This window comes from Typopeltis vanoorti, chromosome 19 (genome assembly GCF_054136105.1).
Source record: "Typopeltis vanoorti isolate ZY-2024b chromosome 19, IOZ_Tvanoo_1.0, whole genome shotgun sequence".
NCBI classification, from domain to species: Eukaryota; Metazoa; Arthropoda; class Arachnida; order Uropygi; family Thelyphonidae; genus Typopeltis; species Typopeltis vanoorti.
In genome coordinates this window covers 45,607,113-45,626,561 of record NC_143567.1, presented here as the reverse complement: position 1 = coordinate 45,626,561, position 19,449 = coordinate 45,607,113, and the positions used below count along the sequence as shown (strand labels likewise).

Genomic DNA, 19,449 nt, shown 5'->3' with positions numbered 1-19,449 from the left:
CCCCACCCCACAACAGTCCAGGACCTCATTACATGCCTACATAAAGAATGGTCCAAATGAATTAAAATAGAATTTAATACTTCCTATATTTTGTCCTAGTCACTAGGACATCTACGGGAATTACAAAAACAATTAATGTAACATATACACAAATAACAAACAATACTAAGCCCAACCACGTGGGTGACACTAAAGTCCTATCTAGGTAGAGCGCCCTCTGAGGGCAGTAGTAGGCGGCCTGGAATGTAAGGTTGGAACTCTAGTGATGAGTGTTTCCCAAATCTTCGGAAGCTTAATGCAACCGTATTTATTGAGATTTGGTTGGTTTTTGAGAGCTGCTGCTGCTTCTAAGAAAAGTCTCTCTTTCTTGAATTTGCTGTGGTGGAGCATGGTGGTTTTCTTCCATGATACCCTGTGGGTGGTGTCCAAAACATGGTCAGCCAAGCCTGAATGGCCATAGTTGTGTTTGAAGATGTAAGACTTGTGTTCCTCTAGACGGATGGATGCTGATCTGCCTGTCTGTCCAAAGTACACCAGCTTACAGGAACAGGGTACTTTGTAAACTCCAGGCAGAGAGAGAGGAGGGAACTGATCTTTCGTAGAATGGATAAGGGTAGCAAGTTTGCGGTGGGGCTTATATGCTGTGTGTAGGTTGTACTGTTTTAGTATCTTGGCTATTTTTTCGGATGTGCCATGGATGTAGGGTATGGTGATGGCATTTTTAAAATCTTGTTGACGAGAAGGACGGGGAATGGGGGAGGAGTTGATTATTTTTTTGATACTGTGATCGCTGTAGCCATTAGAGAGGAAAGTGCTGTGCATGTGGTTAAGCTCAGTAGTGAGGGCAGTTCCACTGGAACAGAGATTGTGGGCTCTCTTGGTAAGAGTTTTAATGATGCCATATTGTTGAGAGGAGTGGTGGTGGGAGAGTTTGTGAATGTATCTGCCTGTGTATGTGTGGGTTTTCTGTATACGGTGAAGGTAAGTGTATCATTAGGCAGGCGTGTGACTAAGGTGTCTAGGAAGGGTAAACAATTGTTCTTTTCCTTTTCCATAGTGAACTGGATTCTTGGATGTAGACTATTGAGATGACTGAGGAAGGAGTCTAACATGTCTGGGCCATGAGGCCAAATAGAGAACACATCATCTACATATCTTAGCCAGATAGAAGGTTTGAGTGGGGCTGAGTCTATGGCTCGTTTTTCGAAATCTTCCATATAGAAATTGGCAACTCTCTGATCCCCCTCACCGGAAGGTCCCCTTCCTATATAAAAAACTCGACCCACTTTAAAGCCCTCACAGAAAATGTAATCTTGAATAAGACAGACATATTGGTAAGCTTTGATATCTCCTCTTTGTTTACCAATATTCCCTTAATTGACACCTTATCTCTCTTAGAAAACGTTTTTCCCTCTGACATCTTAGATCTCTTTTCCTTTGCCATTAACTCTGGGTATTTCTCTTGGAACAACAAAATCTACAAGCAGATAGAGGGAACTGCCATGGGTTCCCCCCTCTCACCCACCCCCTTGCCAATTTCTATATGGAAGATTTCGAAATACGAGCCATAGACTCAGACCCACTCAAACCTTCTATCTGGCTAAGATATGTAGATGATGTGTTCTCTATTTGGCCTCATGGCTCAGACACGTTAGACTCCTTCCTCAGTCATCTCAATAGTCTACATCCAAGAATCCAATTCACTATGGAAAAGGAAAAGAACAATTGTTTACCCTTCCTAGACACCTTAGTCACACGCCTGCCTAATGATACACTTACCTTCACTGTATACAGAAAACCCACACACACAGGCAGATACATTCACAGACTCTCCCACCACCACCCCTCTCAACAATATGGCATCATTAAAACTCTTACCAAGAGAGCCCACAATCTTTGTTCCAGTGGATCTGCCCTCACTACTGAGCTTAACCACATACACAGCACTTTCCTCTCCAATGGCTACAGCGATCACAGTATCAAAAAAATAATCAACTCCTCCCCCATTCCCCGTCCTTCTCGTCAACAAGATTTTAAAAATGCCATCACCATACCCTACATCCGTGGCACATCAGAAAAAATAGCCAAGATACTAAAACAGTACAACCTATACACAGCATATAAGCCCCACCGCAAACTTGCTACCCTTATCCGTTCTACGAAAGATCAGCTCCCTCCTCTCTCTCTGCCTGGAGTTTACAAAGTACCCTGTTCCTGTAAGCTGGCGTACTTTGGACAGACAGGCAGATCAGCATCCATCCGTCTAGAGGAACACAAGTCTTACATCTTCAAACACAACTATGGCCATCAGGCTTGGTTGACCATGTTTTGGACACCACCCACAGGGTATTATGAAAGAAAACCACCATGCTAAACCACAGCAAATTCAAGAAAGAGAGACTTTTCTTAGAAGCAGCAGCAGCTCTCAAAAACCAACCAAATCTCAATAAATACGGTTGCATTAAGCTTCCGAAGATTTAGGAAACACTCATCACCAGAGTTCCAACCTTACATTCCAGGCCACCTCCTACTGCCCTTAGAGGGCGCTCTACCTAGATAGGACTTTAGTGTCACCCACGTGGTTGGGCTTAGTATTGTTTGTTATTTGTGTATATGTTACATTAATTGTTTTTGTAATCCCTGTAGATGTCCCAGTGACCAGGACGAAATATAGGAAGTATTAAATTCTATTTTAATTCTTTTTGAGTGTTGTAAAAAATCCATTAAGCCTCAAACATGATGTCCTCACAGCACTTAAGCCTCTACACACGTAGAATGGTCCAAAATTTCCATTGACTGCTATCATAAACGTGGAAAATATGTCCTGTAGGATTGCTGCAGTCATTGCAGCAAAAAAGTGGTCCTACATCTTAGGTGGGCACCATGGCTGTTTGTTCCTCACACTATGGTGTTCATTGACTTCTTTCCAAGCAGTGTATATACATATTATATACTGATAGTACATTAATATGTATTAGAGTAGTATGACCATTAAAGCTCCAGGTGGTATGCTTCATAAGAGTAAAGTTTTTTAATTATGAAAAATAAGATTTATATATATATGAGGGTGGTCTGAAAAGTTCTCAGCCTCGACCATAGATGGCAACACTATCAGCAAGATTTTTTTTTCTAAGTTGGTACATCTGTCATAAGCATCCATGTGAAATTACAAGTCATTCTATAAAGTAGTTTTTTTATACAGCTGTCTGAAGCAAACTGTTGTTTGCATCCCTTGAAATGGATAAAATTGAGTATCGTGTGATTATAAAATTCTTTGTAAAAGAAGGTTTAACACAAAAAGAAATTTATTCAAAGTTCATAAAAGTTTATGGGCACGCTTCTCCTTTGTTTTCGACAATTAAGAAACGGCCTGCTGAGTTTAAACGTTGTCATTTCCATCAGCAGGAAAGGTCCATATTTGAGTATTTCTAGTTGAATATCATCTACTAAGATGATATTCACTTAGCTGCCTTTCCAAATTTCAGGTTTTTGATGCCCTTTTTCTACCTCAAGTACCGAAATGCCCCTGTTTGAATTCCTCTTGAAAGCTTTCTGTTACTGTTCTCTCACTCCTTGTTTTGTTTAACAGTCTTTCAAAGTTATTTCTCCAGACATCTAGGATACCCTTATTTTCAGCTCTCATGTGACTGTTATTGTCTTTGATTCTTTTTACTGTACTATTTCCTCCATTTCAAAGCTTTTTCAATAGCCTCCAGAACATTTTGTCTCCATCCTGGTAATTATGTTTCATATTCTTACTGCAGTTTTCCCATGGCTTTTTTTTAGTTACTTTTCAACATTGCTGAGCATCCTTACATTTTTCCCTGTATTTTTTAGGGCATCTGCTTACTTATTTGCTAGGAACTTTTGGTATGCCCTTTTCTTTTCCAGAATGCTTCTTTAACATGTTGTGTCCACCATGGTTTTCTTATTTTTCTATTCTTACAGACAACTTCACTATATACTTCCCAAGCTAAATCAATCAATTTTTCTTCTGAGTTTGCCACTGAGACTCCAAGGTTTGATTCTTATTTTCAAACTGTTTTATTTTTTCTTCAATAATATTTGTATAGTTTAGACCAGTGATAGCAAACCTTTTAAGCTCGGTGTGTCAAAAATTTGGAAAATGCCTAACTTGACTCTGTTTGGGTGTGCCCCCCCTCCCCCCCAAAAAAACAGAGAAGCAATTCTTTACATATTCGTTTATTTTAAAAGTACACACAATCCAAGAATGTGTGGTATTATGCATTATATATTAAAACGTCAAATAATTACAAAAATGAAATACGAGTAAAACATTCAGACACATGTAAAATAATAATAATGAAAAAATAGTTTCGTTATTAAAAACAATTTCATACAAAAGAAAAAACAGTGATTTACAATAGAGAAAATGATATGCACACTTGATAATTGTGCTTTAAAATAGTGCACTAAAAATTACCCTACTTTTAATAGTAATTTTGAATTGAACTAAAAAAAAAATGGAACACATTGCATTTGATTTGATTTTAATGACTTTTCTGTTGCTGAGTCTTAATGAATAAGTCTGAAATTGAAGGTAGGTACTTCGTGCATGTCAAGCCCAAGAAAGCAGCACTGACTTCATCTGTCAGTCGATTGGTTTCTTTTGTCCATTTTAATGTTTTTTAATGCCGAGAATAAAGTCATGCAAGAATATGCAGAGGGAAAAATTGTAAAGCCATTGCTAGATTTTTAAGGGTGATACAAGTTTCCAGCATTCAAAATTTTTTGTTTGTTGGTGAACGCTGCCGTGTTCACCAACAGTGACACAGCACAACGTCAAAACGTTGTGCTGTGTCACTGTTGACATGCCTGTCATAGGTTCACCATCACTGGTTTAGACTACAGATTATCTGTAAAAGCTGTCAACTTTAATTCTTTTTAAAACTATTTTACAATTTGTTCTCTTGAATCTTGCTAATCATTTTTATCCTGCTTAGCAGTAGTAATAGTCGCTTCCCATTTCAAATCCTCTGTATCTGTATCCTCTTGTGTCTTGAACCAATATGAAGCTATGACTATGAACAATGACCTAGTCATTGAAGCTTTTCTTTTTGAATTTGTACACATCTTTATGTTACAACATGGTTTTAATAATGACTAGTCTATGTGTCCTGAATAGAAGTCCAGCAGATACAATTATTATTAGTTAGCCTTGCCCTTTTCTCCAAATTTTCCCAAAACATTCCTATATGCCTGATGAAATTCATTTCCTACTCTGCTGTTTACATCTCTAGCAAGGACTACTTTTTTACATTTTCTTTATGCCAGATGCCTGTTCTAAAAATTCCTCCACTTCTTCCTTAGGAGAACCTTCTGTGGGACCTATAGGGGCAGAGAAGTTTCACTGTCCATTTTCTGATTTTGAAGTTTGCTCGCATAACTCTATATAAACTGTCTTCCAATCAAGAAGTTTATCATCATGTTTGCTATTGAATGCTGTTGCTATTCCTTCCTTTCCTTGATTGTTATTGCATGAATATAACATTCTATACTTATTGTTTATTAAGATTTCACCTGTATTGATCTTCTTTATCTCAATGATGCCAATGTCTCAGTTATGTCCACATGATACTTTTCTAGTTCTTCTGCGAGTTAAATTTCTTTTCCATTAATACTCCTTATATTGATGGTTCCTATCTTCGGTCCTTCTGACTTTGGGATTGCTCTAAATCCTTCGAGATGTTGAGATGAAGTTTGTTATGTTATGGAGTATGTTATTATTATTATTAGTAGTAGTAGTAGTAGTATTACGTGACACCTCCAGGGAGTCCCAAGACTCATCGAGGTAGGGCATCTACTCCACAATTCTCCATCTCCACCAACTACACCAATGCCATCTACTGTCTACCACCACTAATGTTTTCACAGACAATCACAAACATCCATGCCCATGGCAGGTTTCAAACCCGCAGCCTTTTGGCTGGAGAGCAGCTACACTAACCACACTTCTTCCACAGGTTTTACTTTATAAAACCTGTGGAAGAAGCCATCCTCAAATGAATTTCTCATTTAGTCCAGTTGGATTGAATTTCCCAGAAGACATTAGGCAATTTACAAAACAGCAGTATTCCAAATTTAGTTGAAAACAATCATATGACCTTTGGAGGTCTGCAGAAAAGCAATTTATCTTCATACTCTCTGTCTCTTCCCCTCCCTTCGCACACACAACACACACAAAAAATTCCCTCATTTTAGCTTGAGGAATTCAGTTGAAATTACAAAAAAGATGAAGCAACAAACAAAACAACTATATTCAAAGTCGATGCAATTTAAAGAGATGTCTATAAAAAAAAGGTGTTATTACTCACATATTCCTCACTTAATTATAGCCCATTCAGATCTAATTTTTCAGAGGACCTCAATCTCAGAATGGCTGTATTCCAGATTTTGTTGAAATTGGATGAACAATGTTGACCTGCAAAGGATATAACTCCCACTTACAACTTCTGTTTAATTATGTCTGATTGACTGAAATTTTCAAGATAGCAATATAAATAACTGTATTCAGATTTGGTTGAATGATGTGACCTGTATTCTCAGGAAGAAAAGACAATTTTCTTTTTTGGGCATTTTTATGAAAAGAAATTTTAAAGGTTCTGGTATGAAAAGAAATTTTAAAGGTTCTGGTTGTTTCATTAACTGAATTTAATTCTTCAACTTTAGCAAACTACAAACTGTTGAATATCTTTATTGAATGAAATTTACAAATTTATAATATTTAACTCTTAGATTTTAATCACTTATTGCCAGTCAAGTTTTGGTTCATTTGATTTGATCCTAATGATTGATATAATAAGAGTAGTTAGCAATTCACTGCAATCAAATGTCATAGTAGTGATTCTTGATACCAAAAAAAAAAAAAAAAAAGTGGAAAGAAACTTTGATTTATATTTTTTTAAAAAAAGGTAAAAAAATGAAAAACATAGAAAGGGACAAATATTTTGGATATAATAATATAAAATGTGATTTAATTTTGCTGTGAATTCATTGTAGAATTCACAGCGAAAATTCAAGAAGATTCACGATATAGTAACAAGAACTATATCTTGAATCTTAGTCATCAAAGCATATCTCAGCATGAGCTGCTCATTGGAAATCACTTAAAGATTTTGTAAAATTTGGTTCTGTTAGATATTCTATGATCTGTTATGAATAACATCATATTATGGATTTATTTCAAGGCTATTAAAAAAGAAAATGGTGTAGTAATAATCTGGAATTCTAGTTTTGAAGACCACTTTGATTTCATTTATTAGCTTACTGAGAGTTCATGCAATGTAACTAGTCATTACATTGCATGAGTAACACTGATTGGGGTAGTAAAGATTTTCTCATTTTGATTTCATGTGAATATGTGACTCAAGCATTAAGGAAAAATTTGAAGATTAAGAATTAAGAACAATTGTAAACTTTTTTATCACTAATACTAATGCAAACACTACCAAATTCCAATATAAAGTAAATAAAATGGGGAAGGGGGTAAATAAAAACTACAATAGAACATTTTATTTGCATTAATTTTGTCTTTGGCTAACAAACTTTACACCAAGTGATTTGTGTAGATAGCTCATGTTAATATAAACTTTGCTGATCATAATTCATTGGGATGTTTTTTAATGTACTAAATATGAGAACAAAATTTTCTTTATTTATTTTAGATGCTGACAAGCAGAATGCTATTAATCTGTTTCTTGGAGTATACAAAGCAGGGGAGCATACTTGTCCTCTTTGGGATCTTCCAACTGACTACTATCTTCACAATCCTGTAGCAGCAGGACAACTTGTCTGTCACAGAAATTTGTATGTATATTCCTTGAAATTCAGTTCTGTCCATTCATATGTTAAATATATTCTATAAATCAAGTGGATATTAAATCCAGCAATATTTCAAAGCCGAACATAGAAACTTTGAAAGTTTCATAAAGAAGTTGACCAGAGAGCTTACAGGAATACGCTCGCTGACATTTACGAGTTGCCCTAGCATGGATCATATAGAAGACATAGGCACCGCCTAAGCATCTTTATATTTGCCTTTTATTGGTCCATTTCGATAAAGTTTCACTGGCCTAACAGCTATTACGAACTGCATAAGGGTGTGATTAGGAAGTATATGAGGTCCAGATTCTTTTCAGTAAGTGGTGACTGTGTGTGCAATAAACTACCATTAGATAACCTCATTCAATGAATCCTTGGACTACTTGAAGAAGTATATTGTTATTATATATGCATGAGAAAGGAATGTGTTCTGCATTATGGAATACGCAAGCAACTTGTAAGATTAACTACTGTCTATACGCATGTAGCTTAGTCATGAAGATACTTCACATGAAAACTTTTGTTTCACATGACTTCACATGGAAAACTAAAAGATGAAAACAAGAATATAATTTTTTTGTCAAGTATGATTTAGATTAGGCGTGGCCAACTTCATTCTATACGAGGGCCAATATATGATGAGTGGTAGCGTCACGGGCCACACACTTTTAGACAGAACTTAAATAAAAATAAACTCTGCATTTTTTCAAGGCAATAGTTATATGTATTGAATTACTATATTTGTTAAATCATTTTACTACTGGGAGAACAATATAAAATACTTGATTGATTTAAATATAAGTTGTTAAATTAAATTTAATCACATATTTCTGTAACCAGAGCAGAGCAAGTGACTTTCAATGATGCATTACTCTGGAGCGCATAGAAATCTACCACGCCCACTACCACAACTCGCACAGAGAAGCAGTAGATTTTATAAATTGAGTAATCTTTTAAAGCTATTTTGATTCCGTGTTGAGAATATAAATTGTTTCCATCATCAGAAATAATGAATATAACTAGTATATCAATCAGAAAATCTGCGGTCGAAACCAATAGCTAAATTAATAATACATGTAATTTAATATAGTTTTTATCCTGCCGCGGGCCGCACAAAATCACATTACAGGCCGCATGCGGCCCTTGGGCCTGTTGTTGGCCACCTATGATTTAGATAATGAATATACTTAACTATTTATTTTATTTTATTTATTTATTACCTCTCCGACACTTCGATGATTTATAAAATTGTGCATCGCTGAAACGAAGTCGTTTGGCTCTTTATTTTAGTAAATACTTTATGCACCAACTGAGAGTTTGCTTACAAAAAATACTTTTCTCTGACACTTCGAGTTCCTTAGTACTGAAAACAAGAGTTTTTGCTCTCTTAAGGTTTCTGCCTGGTCCAGAAATGACCCATGAGTTCTGCCTCCATCATCTATAAGCTGCAAAATCTCACTTGTCTATATTGTAAATACCCCCTTACTAACTCATATGGAGATAGCAGGGTTTTTTCCTCCTGGAAACTCAAGTTTTTCATCCCGCATACAGACAAATCGGCCTTCAGAATACATGCAATTTACAGACAAAAAATACTAGTGGTGGTGGGCAGCAGTGGATGGCATTGGTGTAGATGCTGATGGTAGTGGCAGTTAATGAAGTTGGTGAATTAAGTGGTGGAGATCCATAGAGTAGGTGCTCTCCCTCGATGAGTCTTTGGACTCCTTGGAGGTGTCATGAAATAATAATAATAAATAGACACAATTAATAGACCAATTTGGTACAAAATTGTTGAAACTATTAACAAAAAAATCTTAATTTTGTTGGATATTGTAGTAATTCTGCACTCCTTGATAGAATATACTAGAAAATCGTGGTTAGGTTATCCTTCTAAAAGAAGAGTCACGAGTTAACTGAATCATCCTCTTCTGGACAAAACATTTTTTTAAAGTAGTTTTTTGGTGCACCATCTCATATATAAGAATAGTATTCTAACCTAGGGCCAATTGTGATTTGTATAGTATTAAGAGTTGTCAGGTGAGAAATGTCCTCAGTGAAAAAGCATACCTAGTTTTTTTGGATGCAGAGGAGGCTATGAATACGATGTGTTTATGCCAGGAGTGGCTAAAGTCGTAAGTCAGTCCAAGGAAAGTGCAGAATTTATAGAAGATGGATGAATATTTAAAGCATAAGGCAAAGTTATATGCTATTGTCATTGGTTTTTAATCTATGTGGATCACATCTTTAAGTTAGGGAATATTAAAATAAATCATTCTCGCTCAGTTCTTTTCTCTCTCTCTACGGATATTGTCTTTTTAATATACTTCTACAATGTCTTTGTCAAGACTAACTAAATAATGCTGTAAAAATTAGGTATGAAAATCGGCATTAAAATGGTGATACAAATAGGTCAGAAAGCATCTATATTCTTAGAACAAATCAAATAATTTAACTCTTTATGTATAATTTTTATAGATAATAGTAGTTGTTACATGGATATAAAATTTGATATTTTATGGTGGCAGCCAGTTAAATAAAATCATATGGAACAAGAGAGAAATCAAGCAAACAAACTAGAAGGAGACAAAACAGTGTCAGTTCACCTTTAACATATGGATCTGAGAAATGATTTAGAAAAAAAATAAACAGTTGATTAAAGATCAAAGGCCATATGAAATGTGGCTTTTAATCTCTAATCACTATTTTTTTTTAAGTTCTTGAGAAAATCAGAGGCTTGTTGTCCCATCATTTGAACTGAATGGGAGGTAAAACATTAGCAAAACTTGAAACAATATAAGATCAGACAAATTAATAGACCAATTTGGATCAAGTTTAATTTCAGGAAATTATTAACGAACCGTAATTTTTCTGGATGTCATAGTAATTCTATACTTCTTGACAGAACATGCTAGGAAACGACTCTGGTGATGATGGCAGTGGCGGTATTTTATTATTATTTTCTTTTATTATTTGCTTTATTTTCATATCAGACTTTCCAGAATGGATGTACATAAATTTGATTCATGTTTCTTCTTTTTTTACTTGCAGATATACATGCTGGTGGGATCCAGAAGTGGCAGAATATTTACCACGTAGCTATGATGAAGGTATCATTATTGATTTATAAATAACAAGGAATGTTCACTAAAATAAATTCTGCAATTTAATTTAATATCAAAGCAGAGTTTTATTACCCTTTCATTTCTTCTTGTCTCTTCAACATAATGGTTGGTAGATAACAATGCAGCTTTACTAGTGGAATAATAATTAAGAACAAGGTGGGTTAACTTTGCATTTCTTACCAGTAATAAGTATTTATGTCTGAATGTGTGTATTCACAAGGCCTGTTTGCACAAATGGAATATAGCATTTCATAGTTGACTATCATATAGGTGACTAACTCCAACTTACTCATTCATTGTAACAAAATTTTGAAAAGTCCATCCCTATGAATTTATTGTGGTGAGAGTCAGCTGTATTATGGACTTAACTGTTTTATATATAGAAACTGAAATTACTAAGTGCTTCCTTCAACTGGAAGAAACAGCCATACTTTTTGGGTATGACTTCCAGTGATGGCAGAATTTTCCCCAACAACAACTGTAGTTTGTGTCTCTTCAAGCCAGATAATAAATGTTTAATTTCTTTATATATGAAAGTAGTATAACAGGCTTATACTACTTTCATACGAGGGGTGGTCTGAAAAGTTTTCGGCCTCGACCATAGATGGCAACACTATCGGCAAGATTTTTTTTTTTCTAAGTTGGCTGTCATAAGCATCCATGTGAAATTGCAAGTCATTCTATCAAGTAGTTTGTTTTATACAGCTCTCAACTACGATAAATTGGAAGGAGGAGAGGACACATGGGAGGAAAGAAATGGAGTTTATGCAGTTACTAAGGGATAACTACCTGAGACAGCATGTAATGGAATATACTAGGAGTTCTAAAGTGCTCAATCTAGTAATTGCATCTGAGACTTTGACTATAACGAATATGACCACGTTGTCACCAATTGGTAAGAATGGTCATAAGGTCTTGACCTGGGAGGTGGCTAAATGTATGGTATTTTCAATTAAGACAAGGTATTATGTGGAATTACTGTCTGGTAAATATGACAAACTTAGGAGATTGCTTGGATCATTGCCATGGCATGTAAAACTGCAAGGGCTGGATGTTGATAGTGCATGGGAAGTGGTAAAGGAGTGTTTGAGGGAGGTAATGGCTGACTGCATACCTAGAGTCAAGATAGTAAATCAAGTGGGAGTTAAATGGATGAATAACACCATTAAGCTGGACCTGCAAAAAAAAAAAAAGAAATAATTGTGGAGGGAATTTAAGGAGAAAGGTGACCTGCAGGTACACGGATAGTACAAAGCACAGGCCAGAAAGGTAACTACTGTGGTAAGAAAAGCAAAAGCAGATTATGAAAGGAAGTTGGCAATGCATGCTAAAGAGAATCCCAAATAGTTCTTTTGTTGTGCTGCAAGTAAAAGAAAAAATGTATACGGCAGAATGACTTTAAGGAATGCTGATGGTAGGAAGGTAACTGAATCAGTTAAATCAGCTCATCAGATCACTTGGTTACTGAAGAATACTTTGACAAGCTGAGACAAGCAGGTTATTGTTCCTCTTTATTGAGCCTTGATAAGACCCTATCTAGACTACTGTGCCCAGATCTGGGTACCAGGGATTTTTTTCTTGATGGGGAGGAAGTAGAGAGGATCCAGAGGCGAGTGACCAAGATGGTAGCTGGTCTATGGAATGAACCTTATGAGAACAAGTTGAAGATCTGTGGGTTACAGAAATTGGTTGATAGGCGGAATAGGGGGTGATATGATTGAGACATTCGAATTACTGAGGGGTTTTACAAGATTAATTCAGAGGAACAGGTCTGGTGGTGGGAGAACTAGGGGCCATTCATGGAAATGGAGCAAGAGTGTAGTTAGCAAGAATGTTAAAACTCCTTTTTTACTTGGAGAGTGGTGAATGAGTGGAATAAGCTGCCAGAGTCTGTTCTGGATGCCATGGCTGTTAATTAGTTCAAAGCAAAGTATGATAGATACTGTACAAATGCTGAATAGTTCTTAACATGATGTTTAGCTTCCCTCAGTGAGTCTAAGGACTCCTTGGAGTTGCCCATAATAATAATAATAATAAATATTTTGCTGATTTTCTTTAGAATAACATAGCATCTCTGAAGCTTTGATCAGGACTTTTTGAGGGAGTGAGTTTGTTATATAATGAGAGTTGGTAATGATAATGCAAATAACTTATACACACACACACACACACACATAGTATTGCCACACATGAAAGGTTGCCAAACCTGTAGCACATCAGTGCCATGTGTGGACAAGAGGTTAATTATATGAATAAACTAAAAAATAAAAAACAAGTAATAGTTAATAACTGTAGTGAAAATATTTGAACATGAATAACAAGGGAAAGCACGTATTTGCTATTATGCTGGCTACTCATTCATGGATTGCTGCATACTACTGGTAGATACAAGTGTGTCATTATGAATTAGTGAAGATCAAACTGATGTAAAATCATCTCTTGTTTTTTGTTGCACTTTAGAGAATGTTTCATCATTTCAGCTGATTCTTTGAATGCTTCTGAGAAAAAAACAGTATTCTACTTGGAGCATTTTGTTTGTTGCCATACCATTTAACGTTTTGTCTCTGTTGTATGTACTGCCATTCCTGATTGGTGTACTTCTCCAGGCCTGCCTGTAGTGTAAACCACAACTACAGCTGATCTTTAGATGTCTGGTTTTTTTTAAGTGGCAGATGTGGTGGTTTAAAGCAACCGTGCTATTTTGTTTGTGACTGATTGTAGTGCATAGGAGAATCACTGTTCCCCTAAATTCTTCGTTTTCTTTCCTCTGATTGTTTTGGAGGTGGGTGTGGCATTTTTTTTTTTTATTAATGTTCTATTATATCCATTTCTTTTGGTAGAATTAAACTTTGGTATTGTAGCCCTTCGTTCCTTTTTTCTACGTTAGCCCTATCATCTAAGGAATAGATTCATGCCTATTTTTTGCACTGAGTGGTGATGGGATGTTGTATGTGGGTAACATCCTGTGTTTGTTGGCTTCCTATAGACTGAGAAGTTGAGTGCATTTTATTTGGTTACCAACTAGTGTATCCAAAACGGTAAAGATCTGTTTGTTTCTAATTCAGTGGTGAATTTAATTCAAAGGATGAAAGTTGTTGAGGTAGGTGTCAAAATCTTGTAATTGGATAATAGTGCTGAGCCAGATGATGAAAATATCATTGACATATCTTTGTAAAATTTTAGGTTATGTTCCTTGATACTGAAAGGCTTTTTTTTTTTTTAAACCAGTTCATGAATAGATTTGCTAACAAGGGAGAGAGGGGAGAACACATTGGTAGTCCTTCCTTCTGTTCAAAATATTCATTCAATTAAGAGGATTTTGTCACCTACCTGAACAATCTTCATCCTTGAATTAAATTTTCCATTGAGTTAGAAAAAAAAAACAGATCTTTACTGTTTTTCGATACGCTAATTGAGGTATCCGAACAAAACACACTCAACTTCTCAGTCTATAGCAAGCCAACAAACACAGGAAATATATACCACATCCAATCACCACCTGGCACAAAAAAATAGGCATCGTCCATACCTTATGTGATAGGGCTTACAGAATTTCCACTAACATTGCAAAAAGGAATCAAATGCTAGAATACTTGAGTTCAATCATACAGAAAAATGACTACAATAGAACATTAATAAAAAAAATCCTACTTCATCAACCTCCAAAGCAACTGGACGAACAGGAAAACCAAGCAAGAGCAGTGATTCTCCCATACATACATACATTCAATCAGACAAAATAGCAAAGTTGCTTTGTTAACAAAATATAAAGGTAGCTTTCTACCCAATCAACATGGTATCTAATCACCTGAAACCTTCTAACCCCCCCATCCATCACTTAAAAAATCAGGTGTCTATAAGTTCAGTTGTAGTTGTGGTTTATATTATATGTAGGCAGATATGGAGAGATACACAAACCAGGACTAGCAGCACATGCAACTGAAACAAAAATGCTCCAAGTAGATTACTGTTTTTTTCTCAAGCACATTCAAAGAATCAGCTGAAGTGATGAAACATCCTCTACAGTGCAGTAAAAATAAGGGATGATTTAACATTAACTTTGGTCGTCACTAATTCATCGCAACATACTTGTATCTCCCAGTAGTATACAACAATCCACAAATGAGCAGCCAACATAATAGCAAATGCACACTTTCCCTTGTTATTTATGTTCAAATATTTTCACTAGAGTTGTTAACTGTTATTATAATTTTCATCATCATCAAATTCCTGATATATATCCTCAGAGGGTGTATAGGATAATTATGATAGTACTACATAAAAAATTTACACCATTACTAACTTCCAATCAACAATTTTCCTCCAAATTAATCTGTTATCTGTCAAGATTCTTATATTATCAGAGCATATATTTCTCTCTTTTAAGACACTTTTTAATATATCAATCCATCTCCATCTTGGTCTTTCTCTGTGTCTTTTCAGTGCTAACCTGGCAAAGAACACTTGTTTTGCTAATCTTTCCTCTCCCATTCTGTTTAAGTGACCATGCCACCTGAGATTAGCTCTACTAACACATTCCTGAAGTTCTTTCCTAATATCCTTATTGTTAATGTGATACTAATATTGATTCCATCTGTTTCACTCCAGTAATCTTTCTCAGAACTCTCATTTCAGAGATCTGCAGTCTTTGATCAAGCATTTTATTTCCAACCCAGCTCTCAGATCCATAAGTTAAAATTGGTTTGAACATCTTCTTGTATACAGCTAATTTAATGTTTTGACTAATTTCTTTCTTATTCCATATAAATTTATTCAGCTGACTTCCTTCCATACCACCTTTACTAATTCTGTTGTCTATTTCCATATTTAATTTACCATCTTCATTAAAAATTTTGTAAAATAGCTGAAATGTTTTACTTGTTCTATAGAATACACCATTCAGGATACAGTTGATATTTTCAATGTTTCTGCCTATTTTCATTGTCTTTGTCTTTTTATTGCCGATTTTCATACCAAATTTATTATAACAATTATTCAATTTAGTCAGGAAATTTTGCAGACTTGTAATGAATTTATTCAGAAGTATAACATCATCTGCATAAAGTAAAGATCTAAGATTAACATCACCAATTTTGATATCAGATTTAATGCCACTTTCCTTCATAATGTGATCCATAATAGATAATGAATAACAGTAGAGTTAATGGCACCCTTGTCACGCACCTGATTTTGTGTCAAACCATCTTCCTGTACTTCAAGTCCAACTGCTGACTATATATTTTCTTAATATAATGTCCCATTTACACCATATAATTGTAGAGTTTTGAAAAGCACCTTGGCACATGCCTTTTCCAGATCAACAATACATAAATACAAATCCTTATTATATTCCCAAGATTTCTCAACTATTTGTCTTAAAGTGAAAATCTGATCCTGACAAGCCGTTTCTCAAGTATAATTGCATAAATCTTACAAGGAACACTCAATAGGAAAATTTTTCACATTCAGTTTTATTTCCCTTTTTATAGATAGGTACTAACTTTGGGGTAGAGCTCTTATAGTTAGTACCCATCTATAAAAAGGGAAATAAAACTGAATATGAGAATTGCAGAGGTATTTCCCTATTGAGTTTCCTTGTAAGATTTATGCAAGTATACTTGAGAAATGTCTAAAAAATTTCACCCTCTAACCAGGGCCTTGTGAATTATGCAGTGCAGCCACTATAAAACTTTTATACCTCCATATTTGAGCAGTTCTGGTTGAATTTCATCTTCTCCAGCTGCCTTTCCACGTTTCGTGTTTTTGATGAATTTTTCTGCTTCAAGTATAGATATGTATTCCTGACTGCATTCCTGTTGGGAGTTTTCTACCATCATGCTGATACTGCTTGTTTCATTTAGCAGTCTTTCAAAGTATTTACTCCAGACATCTAGAATATCTTTAGTTTTCATGTCACCTTTATCATCTCTGATTCCTTTTACAGTACTTTTTCTTCCATTTCTAAACTTTTTTCAATAGCCTCCTTAATATTTTGCCACCTTCCTGATATTTATTTTCTATGTTCTTACCAAAGTCTTCCCATTATTTTTGTTTATCTAGTTTTGCACAGTGTTTCACTTTCTTACATTTTGCTCTGTATTCTCCAAGAGCACAAGCTGACTTACTTGCCAGAACTTACAATATGCTTTTTTTACATTCACTGCCTCTTTAACTTCCTGAGTCCACCATGGAGTTTTGATTTTTTTTTCTCTACTTACTACACTCACCTCACCACATGCCTCTCTCTGGCTGAATCAATTGATGTTTTCTTCAGGATTTGCTACTGAGTCTCTAAGGTTTGATTCTTGTTTTCAAACTCTCATTTTTTTCTCCAATGATGTTTGTGTACTTCAGTCTACAGTTCACCTTTGTAAGCTGCTCAACCTTTATTTGCTTTAAAACTTTCTTACACACTCTTCTTTTCAATATGAAATTCAATTTTATCCTGCTCAAAACTAAATCGTGATTACTTCCTATTTCAAATCCTCTCTATACTCTTGTGTACTGTACCAGTGGGAAAACATCTCTATCAACTATAACATAATCAATGAGACTGTTCCTTATTTCTTGCATCTTCCTCTGTGTGCATTTGTGCATATTTTAATATTGAAACATGGTATTATTAATAACTAATCCATGTCCTGAACAGAAATCCACCAGACATTATTGTTAGTTTTGCAATTTTCTCAGAGGTTTCCCAATCCATTTCTATATGTCTATTCATTTCCTACTCTGCTGTTTAGATCTCTAACAAGGACCAACTTTTCCTTTTTCATGGAGCCAGATGCTTTCACTAATGTCTCAAAAAATTCCTCGATTTATTCTTTGCAGAACCTTATGTGGGACCATAAGTACAAATAAGTCTCATTGTCAAGTTCCCCATTCTGATATTTGTCCACATCATTGTACTAGATATTGCCTGGCAAGTGCTTGAATTTTTTTTTTTTTTTTTTTTTTAATAATCATTGAACAATACTTGTCAAGTGGAGGATTTGCACTTGTAAGAAAATATTCTGAAATGTTTTTAGGAAAAAAGTTTGATTTTTATATTCTGTATTATGAAATACATATTACCACATGATCTTCATAGAGTTAAAAGATTTTTAAATTCATTTACCATGTTGTACTCTCGCCTCTCCCTCTAAAATGCATTCCACACACACACACACACACGCGCGCGCAATTCTTCATCCACAAATTTTTCATTCCCTTGTGCAACTGCTAGAAATGCCATTTGTCTTCTCTCTCTTTGTTTCACTCTTTCAAATATCTTTCATCAATGTTCATTATATTAAATATCTCTTTAAAACTTTTATATATGTCATATCATCTTCTCCTATTTATGAAAATTTTCAGTTTTCATTCTTTCTGTCATTCCTCTAAGCAAGGTTCTGCTTCCCAGTATTATTAAGAATGCATTTCCAAGGAGTACAAAGACTCATTGAGAAAGGGTCCATTTAGACAGTCATACTTAAATAGCTGTTGCATCTCTCTCTCTCTCTCTCTCCCTAAAAATATTTACTGAAGATTCACGACATCTAATGGTATCCCATTTGACACTCATCACCTGCCATGAGAAAATCTTAACCTCAAGTGCTTCCTTACAACATCCCTAGCTAGCTTCCAGAATGACCCTGAGTTCTACCTCTGCTATCCATAAATTCACTCTTGTCTGTACTGTAAGAATCCCCTTACTAATTTGTGTGTTTCTGTCATATCTGCTCTGCTCCATCCATTCCTCAAACATTGAAGATCACATTCCCACAATCTGGCCTCATATGCATGATCCCAAAAGCTAGTTGTGATCTCGGCTGCTTGCTAGTGAATTTTTTAAACTATCTCCCTATCTCCTTGGGAATAAAGTGACCATATTTATGCATGCACATTAATCAACATCATCATCACGAACTATGGGCTCACTGCCCGTTGGTGGTCTGATGCCTCCTTCGCTATCTTCTTCCACCTTTCTTTCTCCAGTGCACAGTGTCGCAGTTTCTGTACACCCATTCCACACCAGTTCTTAATATCGTCTATCCATTCTCTGTATGGTCTACCTCTTCTGTTTACACCATAATACCAAACATGACGTCTTTATCTTCCAGTCCTCACTCATTCTGCAGATGTATCCAAATAATTGCAACTTTCATTTTATAATCTTCTGCATTAGATTCTTCTTTGGTTGTATCTTCTGATAGAGCTCTTCATTTGTAATTTTCTGTACCCATCCTATTCTTAGAATCTTCTTGTAACAAGTTCTTTCAAATGCCAAAATTCTTTTTCTTGATTCCTTATTTATAACCCATGTTTCAGATCCATACAGTACACCACTAAAGATGCATGTTTCCAGCATTCTTAGTTTTGTTTGCAGGCTGGCCACTTTACTTTTCCAGATGTTATCCATGGCCTTCAGATTTGTTCTTCCCTTTGCAAGCCTGATCTTTATTTCTTTTTTACAGTCCAAATCATATGTCATTTTACTTCCCAA

At 35.3% G+C, this 19,449-nt stretch overlaps 1 protein-coding gene across 1 annotated transcript in view; it reads left to right on the top strand.

Moving 5' to 3' along the window:
- The window catches only part of FIG4 (polyphosphoinositide phosphatase FIG4), a 362,814-nt gene that overhangs the window by 250,584 nt on the left and 92,781 nt on the right, over positions 1 to 19,449 (top strand). Inside the window, exons 16-17 of the mRNA XM_090408874.1 lie at positions 7,686 to 7,827; positions 10,891 to 10,949. Of these exons, the coding sequence (XP_090265000.1) occupies positions 7,686 to 7,827; positions 10,891 to 10,949 (201 nt within the window). The remainder of the gene's footprint in view (positions 1 to 7,685; positions 7,828 to 10,890; positions 10,950 to 19,449) is intronic.